Raw genomic sequence first — 14,977 nt, forward strand, 5'->3', positions numbered from 1 at the left:
AATGTAGCCTACTATTGTCTAATTCTGTAAGAACTAACAGATCATTACAAAAACTTTGTTAGGGTTAGAAATGTAAATCAACCTGCCCTTTACCCAAATAATATTTAGTGACCCTCTGCCTGGCTGCATGGTGGATATAACCCCTGGGCTGTGGGTTATGAGACAACCTGTCCATCACTACAAGACCCACAGACCTGTCTGAGTGAGCTCACGGTTTCTGTCAGAGTGCTCCGGTGTTGAGTGAGGTAGGTAATATCAGCATCTACACACACCTCAAAACAAGAAACCAGGCATGTCTAGTTCAGCCGGCCCACAACAGAAGTGTTAATCGTGGCTGATCTCAGGTCAAACACAGGTCACCCATGTGAAAGGCTGTGCTTGGACCTGCAGGGATGTCTGACAGGGTTTGGTCTTTACCAGGGATGGAGGCTTGGACCTGTTGGCAGCTCAGAGCAGGTGGAGGTGGGAACACAGCCGACATTGGTATTTCCCTTCTGTTGTGTTGTTGTCATGGTTATTGTTATGTTGTCAGTTGTGTTGTTGTTTATAAATTTCTCACCTCAGAGTCTCCAGTCTACATTGTGGATCCTTCAGCAAAGCATAGAGCTGCTCTACTCCTGTATCCTTCAGGTCATTGTTACTCAGATCCAGTTCTTTCAGATGTGAGGGGTTTGACTTCAGAGCTGAGACCAGAGAAGCACATCCTTCCTCAGTGATTCCACAACCTGCCAGTCTGGAGAGAGAATATCATGATGTCACAAACAGAATAATAGTTCAGAATAACATTAGAATATCTTCTATATATTACATCATTGTTATGTCAACCTTACTTTTAGTTTAGATTTACTTTTAAATCTGACATTGCAGTACATCACACTAGCATGTAACTTCCTGTACATAAAATCATGAATGTTGTCAGTCAATAAATAAACTGCAGATTGAGGAGGTTTTTGTGTGCGTGTCTGTGTGTGTTTGGGGGTCATCTTCATGACTGTGCTTACAGAGCAGTTCTGCAGGTTTTGATCACTGGCAGCAACCCCAGAAGACCTTTCTGTGATGTGGAGTATTTCTTCAGGTCAAAAACATCAATCTCCTCTTCTGAAGTCAGTAACACAAAGGCCAGAGCAGACCACTGTGCAGGAGACAGTTCTTCTCTGGAGAGATTTCCTGAACTCAGGTATCTTTGGATCTCCTCCACTAGAGTATGGTCATTCAGTTCATTCAGACAGTGGAACAGATTGATGCACCTCTCTGAAGAGGGATTCTCCCTGATCTTCTCCTTTATGTACTTGACTGTTTCTTCATGGCTCTGTGAGCTGCTTCTGGTCTTTGTCAGTAGACCTCGTAAATGCTTCTGATTTGACTCCAGTGAGAGACCCAGAAGGAAGCGGAGGAAAAGGTCCAGATGTCCAGTCTTACTCCGCAAGGCTTTATCCACAGCAGTCTTGTAGAATGTGCCTTCAGTCTCTAACCACATCCAAACATATCTGTCGGTTGATTGCTGTTCATCCATTAGATTCTCATTGGTGTTGATGATTGAGTGAAACACATATACAGCAGCTAGAAACTCCTGAATACTCAGATGGACAAAGCAGTACACCTTGTTCTGGTACAGCCCACATTCCTCTTTAAAGATCTGTGTACAGACTCCTGAGTACACTGATGCTTCATTGATATCAATGCCACACTCTTTTAGGTCTTCTTCATAGAAGATCAGATTGCCTTTCTGTAGCTGCTGAAAAGCCAGTTTTCCCAGTGTCAGAATGCTCTCTTTCCTCCAGTGTGGATCTGTTTCATTTTTCCCATCATACTTTACATTCCTGTGTTTGGACTGAAACACCAGGAAGTGTGAGTACATGTCTGTTAGGGTCTTGGGCAGCTCTACTTTATCATCTGTAGTCAACATGTCCTTAAGGACTGTAGCAGTGATCCAACAGAAGACTGGTATGTGACACATGATGTGGAGGCTCCTTGATGTCTTTATGTGTGAGATGATTCTGCTGGCCATGACCTCATTACTGAATCTCTTCCTGAAGTACTCCTCTTTCTGAGGGTCATTGAACCCTCTCACCTCTGTCACCTGGTCAACACACCGTGAAGGGATCTGATTGGCTGCTGCAGGTCTGGTAGTTACCCAGAGGAGAGCAGAGGGAAGCAGATTTCCCTTGATGAGGTTTGTCAGCAGCACATCCACTGAGGTTGACTCTGTGACATCATAACAGCTCTTGTTGTTCTTGAAGTCAAGGGGCAGTCGGCACTCATCCAGACCATCAAAGATTAACACAACTTTGTATTTGTTGTAGTTAGAGATTTTTGCTTCTTTGGTTTCAATTGAGAAATGATTGATGAGTTGAATCAAACTGAGTTCTTCCTCTTTCCTCAAATTCAGCTCTCTAAAAGGGAGTGAAAATACAAATTGGACATCCTGATTGGCTTCTCCTTCAGCCCAGTCCAGAATGAACTTCTGCACAGAGACTGTTTTTCCAATTCCAGCAACACCCTTTGTCAGCACAGTTCTGATAGGTTTGTCTTGTCCAGGTGTGGGTTTGAAGATGTCATTACATTTGATTGCTGTCTCTGGTCTTGTTTTTTTCTTAGTTGTTGTCTCAAGTCGTCTCACCTCATGTTCATTATTGACCTCTCCACTTCCACCCTCCGTGATGTAGAGCTCTGTGTAGATGTTTTCTAGATATTTTGTACTTCCTTGTTTAGCGATACCCTCAGATATTTTTTCAGAGGTCCTCTTCAGCCTGTCTTTGAGTTTTATTATTGCTTCAGCTTGGCAATCATTAGCACAGTCATCTAAATGATCAAACAAGGATATGAGTGTTATGCAACAAAATGGAACACTCCACAAATATGACATATAAAATCTGAGAAAAAGAAAGTGAGAAAGGTAAATTACTAAGTATAATCCTCTTGATCTAAAGTCATTTACATGTCCAGAAATACCCTATAAACCATTAAAAAAGGCATTTCATACATTTACTTTACTACAACAAGTTTTATTCAAATTGAAAGAAAATATTACTTGTATTGTGTTTCTTCATTAATCTCTCAGCAAGATCATTCCTCTTCATCTTTTCAAAGATCTCCATTGAGATCTCCTTAGCTTTGTCACAACCGTATCCCTGCACCATCATATCCACTGTGTCTTCTCTCTTAGCACCTTCTATCCTTCCCTCTGGGATGTGGTTTAAGTCTTTACGAGAGGTCAACCCTTCAGGCTGCTTTAGGTGCCATTTAAATGTATTCATGTCTGTGTCTTTCAGCTCTTCCAGAGTGGCCAACAGCTGATCTTTTACAGTAGTGGGCATTGTAGATCACCAGACACTGGGAAACAACACAGTAAAAACCAAAATATGAATGAAAAAACCTGGTTTAGATTTTGGAGCATTAAAAGAGCAGTAATAACACAATAAATGTTATTTCCACACTACAGCCTTGTTGAGGATAATTCTGTGGATATCAGTTACTCTGCAGACAACCAAAATCATTTTTTGGGAAGTTGGTTTTGCAGTGCATTTCCTATATGTACAGTATAACATGTAGAGGCTCAGGACATTAAAGCCTCTTCCAACTCAATATCAGTCTCCCGAAGACCTGCAGCACAGGCACATCCAGTATGACCACAGACACATCCAGTATGACCACAGACACATCCAGTATAACCACAGACACATCCAGTACGACCACAGACACATCCAGTATGACCACAGACACATCCAGTATGACTGCAGGCACATTCATTATGACCACAGACACATCCAGTATGACCACAGACACATCCAGTATAACCACAGACACATCCAGTATGACCACAGACATATCCAGTATGACCACAGACACATCCAGTATAACCACAGACACATCCATATGACCACAGACACATCCAGTATGACCACAGACACATCCAGTATAACCACAGACACATCCAGTATGACCACAGACACATCCAGGAGGACTGCAGACACATCCAGTAGGGCCACAAATGCACAGCAGAATTATAAAACTGATAGATACAAATGTGGTTCTTAACTAGAGCAAATGTGCATGTTCCTATTATGTCACATGGTGCAAACATGGGTTTAGAGATGGGGGCTGTGTTCCCACTGAGAAAAGGACATTGAAAAGACATTGAATAGACGTTGAAAAGACATCTTTCCAATGATTGTGCTTAGTGGGTTATCACAGCTGTTTACCCACATCTTGTAAGTAGGAGGTCCTGCAGGTTGGGCTGCCTGGGGATTACTAACAGGGTGCACTTGTGTGGGTCCTTTCTTAACCTTTCATAAGGAGGGACAGCAGCATTTGTTAGAAAAGGCAAATTTGCTTCCAGGTGGAAGGAAGCTAACTCACTTCTACAACAATTGATCTGAAGTTGCCGCTAGTGTGAATACCAAGTAGACCCCTCCAAAAAAGAGAACCGCTGGCCACCCAATTTAACAATACACCTTCCAATCAGAGACAAAATCCCATCAACTTCACAAATAAAACACCCAAATGATATTTTATCTATACCACCGTATCTATAAAATGACCCACACACTGTCATTTAAAACTGCCCCATCTGGCAACACTGTCAACAGAGCCTGTTGACTCTTGTGAGCATCCAGTGAGCTATACCAACTGATGTTGTGTGTAGTTAGTGAAGGTGGGTTTGAGGCTGACTGAAGATAAGGGCCTGGAATTACAGTGGTACAGCTGGTAATGAGTGGTGGTTCTGGTGTATGCGTTGGGATTTTGGTGGAGTTAGCAAGTGTGGGTTTTTATGATGATTTACTCGTTTTGTTTCTTTGGGCACTTCACATTTCTTCAGTGTTTGGGTGATTGTTCCGATGATAGAAGTGAGACTTGGATACGACGTGTCCAGTTGTCTGGTCTCCCTACTGTCACCAGTTTTCCTCTGTCTTCCAGTGATGTGCTTGTGATGGGTTTGAAGGTGACGCTCCTTGACTTCTCTACACCATTCCTTCATGACTGTTAGTCTACCAGAAGGCCTGATATGTCATTCAAGGCCAATTTATGTTGTATTGTATTTGGCTTAATTGTTCCTTTTAATCAAGATGTGTAGTTAAGAGGCAGCTGCCCACAAAGACACCAAAGTTATTCCAGTCTCAGCTTTCCCTGAAGGAAACATCTTATCCGATTTAAACGTGATATAGATTAGACAGAGCTCCCCATGCTCCTTTACATCCTGGGGTGGTTTTATACGGCAAGAAATCTAACCTACACTAAACCGCGTCACAATGCTCCTGCACCCTTTGCTTTCACCCATTCCAAAGGACGCCTGCTGAGCCAACACATCTGGGATGTATTCCCTGTATCCTCCCGAAACATTTTCAGAACTTCAACTGTATGAATACACCCCTAGGCAAGGCATGCTGCGTTCAGTAAACATTTTCAAGGCATGCTGCGTTCAGTAAAAGGGTGTGTTTTGGTCACTTTCTACCCCCAGAGGCCCACATCCAGGGTTTCTAGAGTGGGAAGTGAGACAGATTGATGTATCGTTACCAAATATCATTGTATATAAATAATTACATATGTTTATATCACAACTTTTACTGTATTCCTTTTTTTGCAACGTTAGAAAGAAGTATTTTGAAAAGTAAAAGTTTTTTATAACATATGAAAAGTTACGTTCAGTATCAACATATGAAAATTGCCATTTGTTGGGGAATGATGTTGTTCAGAGAAGTGTACTTTTTGTAACCTTAAAATTCATCCTAACCCTAACCGCAGTACTGTAATGCCTAAGCTTTTAATCAAGGTATATTTATGGGGCCATTTTTGTAGCTAAACTATTTACAAATGTGAGTGGAGAGTTGTGTAACTGTATCTCAATCCATGTGCGCGTAATCAGATTTGTAAATACGTAAAATAATCTTTAAATGCTGACCAAATCTTGTGAATGTGTACAGGAATTTGCAAACGTGTATTCAGATTCCGTGTGTGCGTAATCAGAATTGTATGTGTAAAAACATGTCAAGATTTGTAAATGTGTGGACAAATCTGTAAATGCATACATAGAGCTCTAAATGCATAGACAAATCTGTATATGCGTATACGTACAAGTCACCCCTCAGAAACTCATGGTCTCCAATCCCTGACCCTCTTTGAGATAAATTACCATACTGAATTGGTCCAGCCATATACAGTATCTCACAAAAGTGAGTCCCCCCTCACATTTTTGTAAATATTTGATTATAACTTTTCATGTGACAACACTGAAGAAATGACACTTTGCTACAATGTAAAGTAGTGAGTGTACAGCTTGTTTAACAGTGTTTGCAGTACCCTCAAAATAACACAACACAGCCATTAATGTCTAAACCGCTGAATACACCCCTAAGTGAAAATGTCCAAAGTGTCAATATTATGTGTGGCCACCATTATTTTCCAGCCCTAAGTAGTCGGTGGGGATTTCGGCCGGATTTCACTACTTGGACATTTTGGGATTCATTAAACCTATTATGATGTATCCTGGTAATCACAACCCCCTTGGCTACAATAAAAACACATAAAAACAGACTTCCGGATCACCATTTTAAAAACTCATCTATTGGAAAGGCAAAAAAAATATTTTTCGGTATACATTTCTGCCATTCAGCATAATGATTCTTTTTTGAAAGCATTCTAAAGTTTTGTGTCAATGGTATTCCCTCATATTTTCATGCCTTTACTATCAAATTACTCTGTATTGGGTTGAAAATAATGAAGAAATAAAATAATAGAAGGTAAAAAATATAGGCACCCCCAAAAAATGTGGTTCTTCTACCTAGAAATAAAACACAATAAAATTAGAAATAATTATTTTATATCACTTCTTTTGGGGTGTAATGATGCAAAACGGCCACCAGGTGACAACACTAGATCGCTAGTTACGTTTGGACTTATATAATTTATAAACTCAGAAAAATTACCAACTTCTTCCCAGAAACTCAAGAACACCCTCATACTTTGTTGAATATTATTATTTTTTATATCATATTTATAATACAAACAATGTATTATGGTTCAAAACATCATGTACACCCTTCTAATCCTTATTCTTGTCTACACATTAGCCTTTCTAAGATCCATGGTCAATATCTTTGCCTGGTGAAAAGTTCCCACGCTTGACACCATCTGAACCAAATACGTTTTTCTTTGTCTCATCAGACCACAGGACATTCCAGTAATCCATGTCCTTAAAATGTTTGCAGGCTTTCTTGTGCATCATCTTTAGAAGAGGCTTCCTTCTGGGACGACAGCCATGCAGACCAATTTGATGCAGTGTGCGGCGTATGGTCTGAGCATGTGCACTCAACTTCTTTGGTCGTCCATGGCGAGGCCTGTTCTGAGAGGAACCTGTCCTGTTAAACCGCTGTATGGTCTTGGCCACCGTGCTGCAGCTAGGTTTCAGGGTCTTAGCAATCTTCTAACAGCCTTTATGTAGAGCAACAGATCCTCAGAGAGTTCTTTGCCATGAGTTGCCGTGTTGAACTTCCAGTGACCAGTATGAGGGAGCATGAGAGTGATGACACCAAATTGAACACACCTGCTCCCCATTCACACCTGAGACCTTGTAACACTAACGAGTCACATGACCCCAGGGAGGGAAAATGGCTAATTAGGCCCAATTGGACATTTTCACTTAGGTGTGTACTCACTTTTGTTTCCAGCTGTTTAGACATTTGAGCGGACAGCCAATGTACACAAATGTTATACAAGCTGTATTCTCACTACTTTATATTGTAGCAATGTGTAATTTCCTCAGTGTTGCCAAATTAATAGATATAATCAAATATTAGCAGAAATGTGAGGGGTGTACTCACTTTTGTGAGATACTATACCTATATAGTATATATATACTATACAGGCCTTTTCATTGCACCTAGAGTTTCTAAACATACAGCCGGAGGTAGGGCTTTCTCCCTTAGAACTCCGCTTATGTGGAATGATCTGCAGATTAACTTTTGTTCTCCGTTGCCATCCTTGTGCAAAGAGAGTGAACTCTGTGTGTGATACTCTGCCCTCTTTCAGGGTGGTTGCGGTTGATTGGTGTGCCTTTGTTAATGCTTGGCAAAGTGGGTGGAGTGGCTTCCTGCTTGTTGTGCCTTGTCCGGGGCCTCCATCAGATAGGGCCACAGTGTCACTGGACCCCCATCTCAGCCCCTTGTTTTATGCTGCTATATTATTGTGCCGGGGGAGTAGGGTCTGTTTTCCTTTGTAAAGGTTTGTTAATCTAAGGACTGCGCTCTCTAAATGTTCCTTGTGTCCTGCTCCGTTTATCCTTAGGAGAATATGAGCCATTGACATCTGCCAATCTCCCGCTCTATTGTCCCCTCCCTCGTGAACAAGACCCTGACTCCTTCACTTAGGGTAACGCCTGAACCCCTACCCGGAGGAGGCACTCCGTCGGTCTCCTGCTGAGAACCATGGCCTCAGATTGGGTGCTAATCCTCAACCCAACCAGTGAGTGCTGAAGGTCACAGACCGATGATGCCATCAGGACCACATCATCTGCAAAAAGCGCTGAGATCCCCAGCCCACAGAATTGCAAGAGGGGGGGGTCTATGTTCTCACTCTGATAGCTTCTCCTGATTGAGAGCATATATTGGATATGGCAATGGTATGTTGTGTTAAGAAGTATAATGTCAGAAGAAGTCTTTTCAAGACAATTAACACAGAAACTTTTTGATTGCTGTGAGGTCCTCGCGTCAGCTCCTCCCCGCCACGCTCCTCACCTGTATACTCCACTGGTGTCATTCGTCAGTGTTATGAATAGAAGGTTTCCAAAGTTGATGGTTAGACTCCCAAGAGCTGACAAACAAGATTAAATGCTACACCAACACAAAGTTGAGATGCTACACCATCAATGAAATGTCACACCATTATAACTGAGTTACTGCAATGTAACTCCTCTGTCAAAGTGCAGTCAACCACAGACCAATAAGTCTTAATGTCATGTGTGGCTCGCTCAGTTTGTAAAGCATGTTGCTTGCAACATCAGAGCTGTGGGTGTGATACCCACAGAAGAGCTGTATAAAAACAATGTATAAAACAAAAGCTACTCTTGATCAGAACTTCTGCTTAATGTGTAATATGTAAATTACTAATGTGTGCAGTATGTTGCAACCGATCCCAGCCTTCACAGTGTTTGTATATTTCCAGTACCTGTGATCAGTATTTCTACCACTCTACCAGGATATGGGTACTGTATGACTCCTTGAGTGAGAACCCTGTGGGACATCACCTGCAATTAAGCTACACATCTGCATCATGTTAATTAAACAACTCTGCACTTTCTTAAATATCTCTGGCTTATAGTAGTCTAGTCTAGGAGCATGACTGAATATTGTAATGTAACCAACCTTGAGCAACCCGTATTATCATATTAGCATTGATGGGATATTAGTCAAAACAAGAAATAGTATCACTAACAAGATGCAATGAGGTGAAACAGGACAACTACGATTCTCCACATGTCTATTGTCTATTTGTTTTCTTGCTGTACCATACCATCCCATGGACCATAATGTCTTCAGTCTATTAAAACCAGCAACATGGACACATGTTGGAAAAGGAGAATGCATCTGTCTGATCCTTATATGACTCCAGTGTCATCTACACAGACACAGCCTTTATTCTGTGTTCTGATAATGTATTGGTGTGTCAGTAATGGAGTATGGGGAGCTGTAGGAGCCAATCTGCAATTTGTGTAGCATGTTGCAGCTTCAGCGGTACTGTGGTCTGTAGCAAGGCGTTAATACCAAACTCCCCTGTTTTGATGCAGAAGGCCGGAAGTGTTGATTTCTCTATTCAGACCACAAGACTACTCATTCAGTCATCTGAAGGTTTCGGTTTGACTCCATGGTAAAAGGTCACCTAAGGATGGATACTGTAGGCAGTTTTAATTCAAGTCAGATCGAAAATGTCTAGTAGACGGTAAACATGCCTTTTGTGTGCAAGCCTTTTGTTATTTTTCTTTTCAATAATGTGCATCTGAACAAAAAATTATTTTAAAAGGTAAAACTCTTGAATTTCGTTTGAGAATATTTTTTTATTATTACAGTTTTAATTTTTAATGAAGACACTTTGAAGGGGTTAAACTTAATTATGCATTTGGAGCTGCAATATTCGGTAGCTAGCCACCAATTTCGTGCAATGTCTGTGTGATCATTATCAGCACATTTTTCTTTAAATACTGGATCAGGTGCTAGAACAAATGCGCCCGCGGTTGTAGACACAGAAGGGGACGCTGTTCTATGGACGTTTGTAATGGAAGAGCGAAGAAGAGTAGTTAGTGTAACGTGGAAACGTGTGCATTCCATTCACATTCGGTCAGTCGAGCTGGTACGGAGCTTGAGTATGGAGTTGCCAGAAAGAGATAAGCGGATAAAATGTGCACAGTACATTATTTATTGCATTATTTTGGAATGTTAGTAAAAATAATAAAGTATTCAATGTTGATCAAAATTTGAACGCAGAAGGCCACGCCTACCCCAACCAATTAGAATTCTGTCATTGGCGCACAGTCAAATAATTCTCTATAATTTCTTTATAAAGTTAAGATCCACAAAAAATACATATTCCCAGTTTTGGTAAATTGTTGCTTGCGCTGTCTAACATTTAGACATTTTATTTTTATTGTTTTCAAATAAAAATTGTTGGGTACGGCTGATAACGTTCAGTTCATAATTTTCCTTATCATCAGTTTTCATAAGATTTCAGCTATCCAAAAAGGGCCATCTAGACCTGAACAGCCCCACTAATATTTTTGTCGGATTTCACCTATCCAAAAATGCCAATTTATGTGGACCTGTACATTCCCACTCAAGTGAAATCAGTTGTGGTTAAAATAATAATACCATACGAAAACCCCTATGGAAAGCATGGTGTGTGGCCATTCAAAATGTGGACTGATATATAACGTTCTAGAACAACATAATGTGGCCATTCAAAATGTGGACTGATATACAACGTTCTAGAACAACATAATGTGACCATTCAAAATGTGGACTGATATATAACGTTCTAGAACAACATAATGTGGCCATTCAAAATGTGGACTGATATATAACGTTCTAGAACAACATAATGTGGCCATTCAAAATGTGGACTGATATATAACGTTCTAGAACAAGGTAGTGTGGCCATTCAAAATGTGGACTGATATATGACGTTCTAGAACAAGGTAGTGTGGCCATTCAAAATGTGGACTGATATATAACGTTCTTGACCGACGTAGTGGCACTGTAGATATGTTGGCATAGGACGTAATCGCGGTTTTTACAATAGTTCCCAAGGAACGTAATTCTTGAGGTATACGGTTGCTAAGAAGGGACCTCCTCACCCCATACTCCCGCAGCACCTTTCACAGAATCTCCCGGGGGACCCGGTCATACGCCTTCTACAGATCCAAAAAACACATGAGCATATTCCCAGGCCCCCTCCAGGATCCTTGTAAGAGTAAAGAGCTGGTCGGTTGTTCCACGACCAGGACAGAATCAGTATTGTTCCTCTTCAATCAGAGGTTCGACTTCTGGCGAACCCTCCATTCCAGTACCTTTGAGTGGACTTTCCCAGGGAGGCTGAGAAGTGTGATACCCCTGTAATTGGCACACACCCTCTGGTCCCCCTTTTTGAACAGGGGAACCACCACCCCAGTCCGCCACTCCTAAGGCACTTTCCCCGACTCCCACGCAGTGTTGAAGAGGCGTGTCATCCAAGACATCCCCTCCACACCCAAAGCCATCCCAAAGTCATCCAAGACATCCCCTCCACACCCAAAGTCATCCAAGACATCCCCTCCACACCCAAAGTCATCCAAGACATCCCCTCCACACCCAAAGCCATCCCATCTCATCAATCCCCGGAGCTTTGCCACTGTGGAGTTGTTTGACTACCTCAGTGACTTCTGCCAGGGGAATTGACGATGCTCCCCTATCAGCCTCCAGCTCTGCCTCCACAATAGAGGGCGTGTTAGTGGGATTAAGGAGTTCCTCAGAGTGTTCCTTCCATCACCCAATAGCCTCCTCAGTTGAGGTCAACAGTGTCCCATCCTTACTGTACACAGCTTGGATGGTTCCCCGTTTTCCCCTCCTGAAGTGGCGGACGGGCCGAACTCCTCCCACACCCGCTGTTTTGCCTCTTTCACAGCAGAGGTCGCAGCCCTTAGGGTCCATCAGAACCTTGCAACCATCTCCAGAGTCTTCCGGGACAACATACAGTGGATATAAACAGTATACACACCCCTGTGAAAATAGCAGGTTCTTGTGATGTAAAAGAATGAGACAAAAATAAATCATTTCAGAACTTTTTCCACCTTTAATGTGACATATAACGTGAACAATTCAATTGTAAAACAAACTGAAATCTTTGAGGGGGAAGAATTCAAAATAAAGGACGGCTTCTCTGACCACCGGTGTTTAAACAGAAATCATTAAATGAATATTCTATCCTGAGCTGTGGCACGTATAAAAATACTGAGCAGGCCCAGTTTGCCACGGTGTTAGTTAACTGACCTTACAGTGGGTCAAGATACACTAGATTCTAGTGCCTGGTAAACTTAGCTCAGTGTAATCCTTTCAACATTGTAAATTGTAAAGAAAAAGGTCCCAGGGCAATTGTGAAATAAGGGCTTGGCGCTGTCACCTGGTAATAACTGAGAACTGATAACTAACAGGAGGTTAATCAGGTGATCCCAGAGGTAAAGGATATCACAAAAATAGTTTGGACCATCTGATAAATTAACTACGGCAATCCCAAGAGAAAGAATTGTGATGTACAAAAAAACATTCACATCAAAACAGTCCTAAAAGTTGCCAGTGTGACTTGAAACATAAAAAAGAATGATAGAGCAGTATCAAACCCTACAATTTGTTACCAGAGGACCTCAACCTGCGATAATCAATAGTTTATTATAATGTAGCCAGTAAAGGGCTACCAGGTAATATTTTATGCCCAAACAACCGTAAAATATTGTGAATCTGTAGGGGACTAATAACCAGTTTAGAATGTGAGGAATGCATAACATATTAGTAACAACCTACCCGTGGAATTCCCCATCCAACTGAGGAGGATATCAAAGCACAGATCAATTTAACCACAGGAAACCAGCCTTACATTGTGAAGGAGCATGTTAAATACTAAACAATTCAAAATGTTGAATTTGGCACCAGACCAGAAAAAGTCAGTCAAAAAATTGAAAAGAAATCATCCTCAGAGGCAGACACAGAAAACAACCACAATATCCTGTTGCAAAGGCAGCTGTAGAAGAACTAAATGTCACAGGGACAGAGCTGACTGCACAAGGCATATCAGACGTAAATACCAACCCTGAGACTAATTTATCAATACAAGTGGTTAAAACAGGATAGGATATAATGACATGTTGAATAGTCCATAGACTACTAACTAAATATGAAGCCCTAAACAGATTTCCTATGATTTATGAGAGTACATACAATAACCCAAGTGCAGCAGTTAAAAACATCCCAATAAAGAAGTTCAAATCCTCTCTAGATATCTTAAATCATTTCTACTTGATACCCTAGCAGTATAAAGTTGACCTAAAACTTGTTTGCCTTGGGAATGGTATAAATTATTACTATAAACCAGATTCCAAACTATAATGAAATATGTACTAGAAGGATTAGATTTTGAAATATATATACAAAGGACGTGTACATTACCGTTGAAGAAAAACACCTGAGCAAAAAGTGGTCCAAAGATGTGCAGATGGCGGTTTAAAAAATAACATATAAAAGACTGAGGTTCTTAGGATTCAAAACAGGTTACAAAGTGATACCAACAATGGAAGACCAACAGAAAGGGAAAGAGTTGAGGCAGTCTGAGACAGTAAAACAACTACAACAAGATCTTGGCGTTACAGGATGCTTAAGAAGCCACATACCAGATTATGCAAAACACTTGAAACCAATGTCCTGTAACATGATGGAGGTGTGGCTGACTTGCATTCGAATAGTTGGATTTAATCAAACAAACATGGAATGCAAAAAACCAACTGATACAAAGCAAAGGGCTGAAGTTCTACAGTTCTACAGTTCTACAGTAATACAGTTATAGTTATACATTTATATGGGCCGGCACAACAGACAGGACAGTAGAGGGCGCTGCGGGCTCAGGTGGCAAATATTTGATTATATCTTTCCATGTGGCAACGCTGAAGAAATGACACTTTGCTACAATGTAAAGAAGTGAGGGTACAGCTTGTATAACAGTGTACATTTTCCAGCACTGCCTTAACCCTCTTGGGCATGGAGTTCACCAGAGCTTCACAGGTTGCCACTGGAATGACGACATCACAGAGCTTTTGGATGGTAGAGACCTTGGGCTCCTCCACTTTCCGTTTGAGGATGCCCCACAGATGCTCTCAGGTCTGGAGACTCAGTGGAGGGGTGAGAAGCAGAGATGGCAACCCCGGCAGAGACACTCAGTGCAGCAACCCTCCCAGAAGACTCAGTGGAGGTGCGAGAAGCAGAGCCCCTGCCGCTACACTTGTGGGGCATCATTGAAGAGCCCCTGCAGCCATGGAAGCAGGAGAACACGAAGACGTCGGAGGAGGACGACGAGGTGCTCCTGTGTCTCAACTGGTCGGGACCATAGAGGAGGAGGTGGATGGGGAAACATCGACAGTGATTTGCAGCACTCCTAACCAGTGTCCAAACTACAGGAGGTGGGCAATTTGTGGCAGATATTTCTACCATTGACTAGCAAATGGCTGGCATCATTGGGGAGATCTGAGTGGAAAAGTCCTAGATGGGGACACTGACATGTCGCTGTGGTAAGGGATGCAGTAAGTTATCATTTGCCATTTGGCTAATGGGGGCGGTGTTGGCATGATGCATACAGTGGTGTGGGAGCCAAAGCACCTTTAGAGGTGTGCGGTTGTTTAGTATTGGGTGTGAGTGCACAGGGAATAGTATCACTACCATATATACTAAATACTGGGTAGAAATTGTTGTCCAAT

General features: G+C 41.7%; 1 protein-coding gene across 1 annotated transcript in view; it reads right to left on the bottom strand.

The window, feature by feature from the left end:
• LOC105008727 (NACHT, LRR and PYD domains-containing protein 3-like) overlaps positions 1 to 14,185 on the bottom strand; it is a 42,577-nt gene extending 28,392 nt beyond the window's left edge. The window contains exons 1-4 of the mRNA XM_034295653.1: positions 13,680 to 14,185; positions 3,032 to 3,333; positions 1,002 to 2,802; positions 703 to 733 (exon numbers count right to left, since the gene is read on the bottom strand). Coding sequence (XP_034151544.1) covers positions 703 to 733; positions 1,002 to 2,802; positions 3,032 to 3,317 — 2,118 coding nt within the window. The 5' untranslated portion in view covers positions 3,318 to 3,333; positions 13,680 to 14,185. The remainder of the gene's footprint in view (positions 1 to 702; positions 734 to 1,001; positions 2,803 to 3,031; positions 3,334 to 13,679) is intronic.
• Positions 14,186 to 14,977: the final 792 nt, after the last annotated feature.

Source organism: Esox lucius, chromosome 11, assembly GCF_011004845.1.
Source record: "Esox lucius isolate fEsoLuc1 chromosome 11, fEsoLuc1.pri, whole genome shotgun sequence".
In the NCBI taxonomy this organism is placed as follows: Eukaryota; Metazoa; Chordata; class Actinopteri; order Esociformes; family Esocidae; genus Esox; species Esox lucius.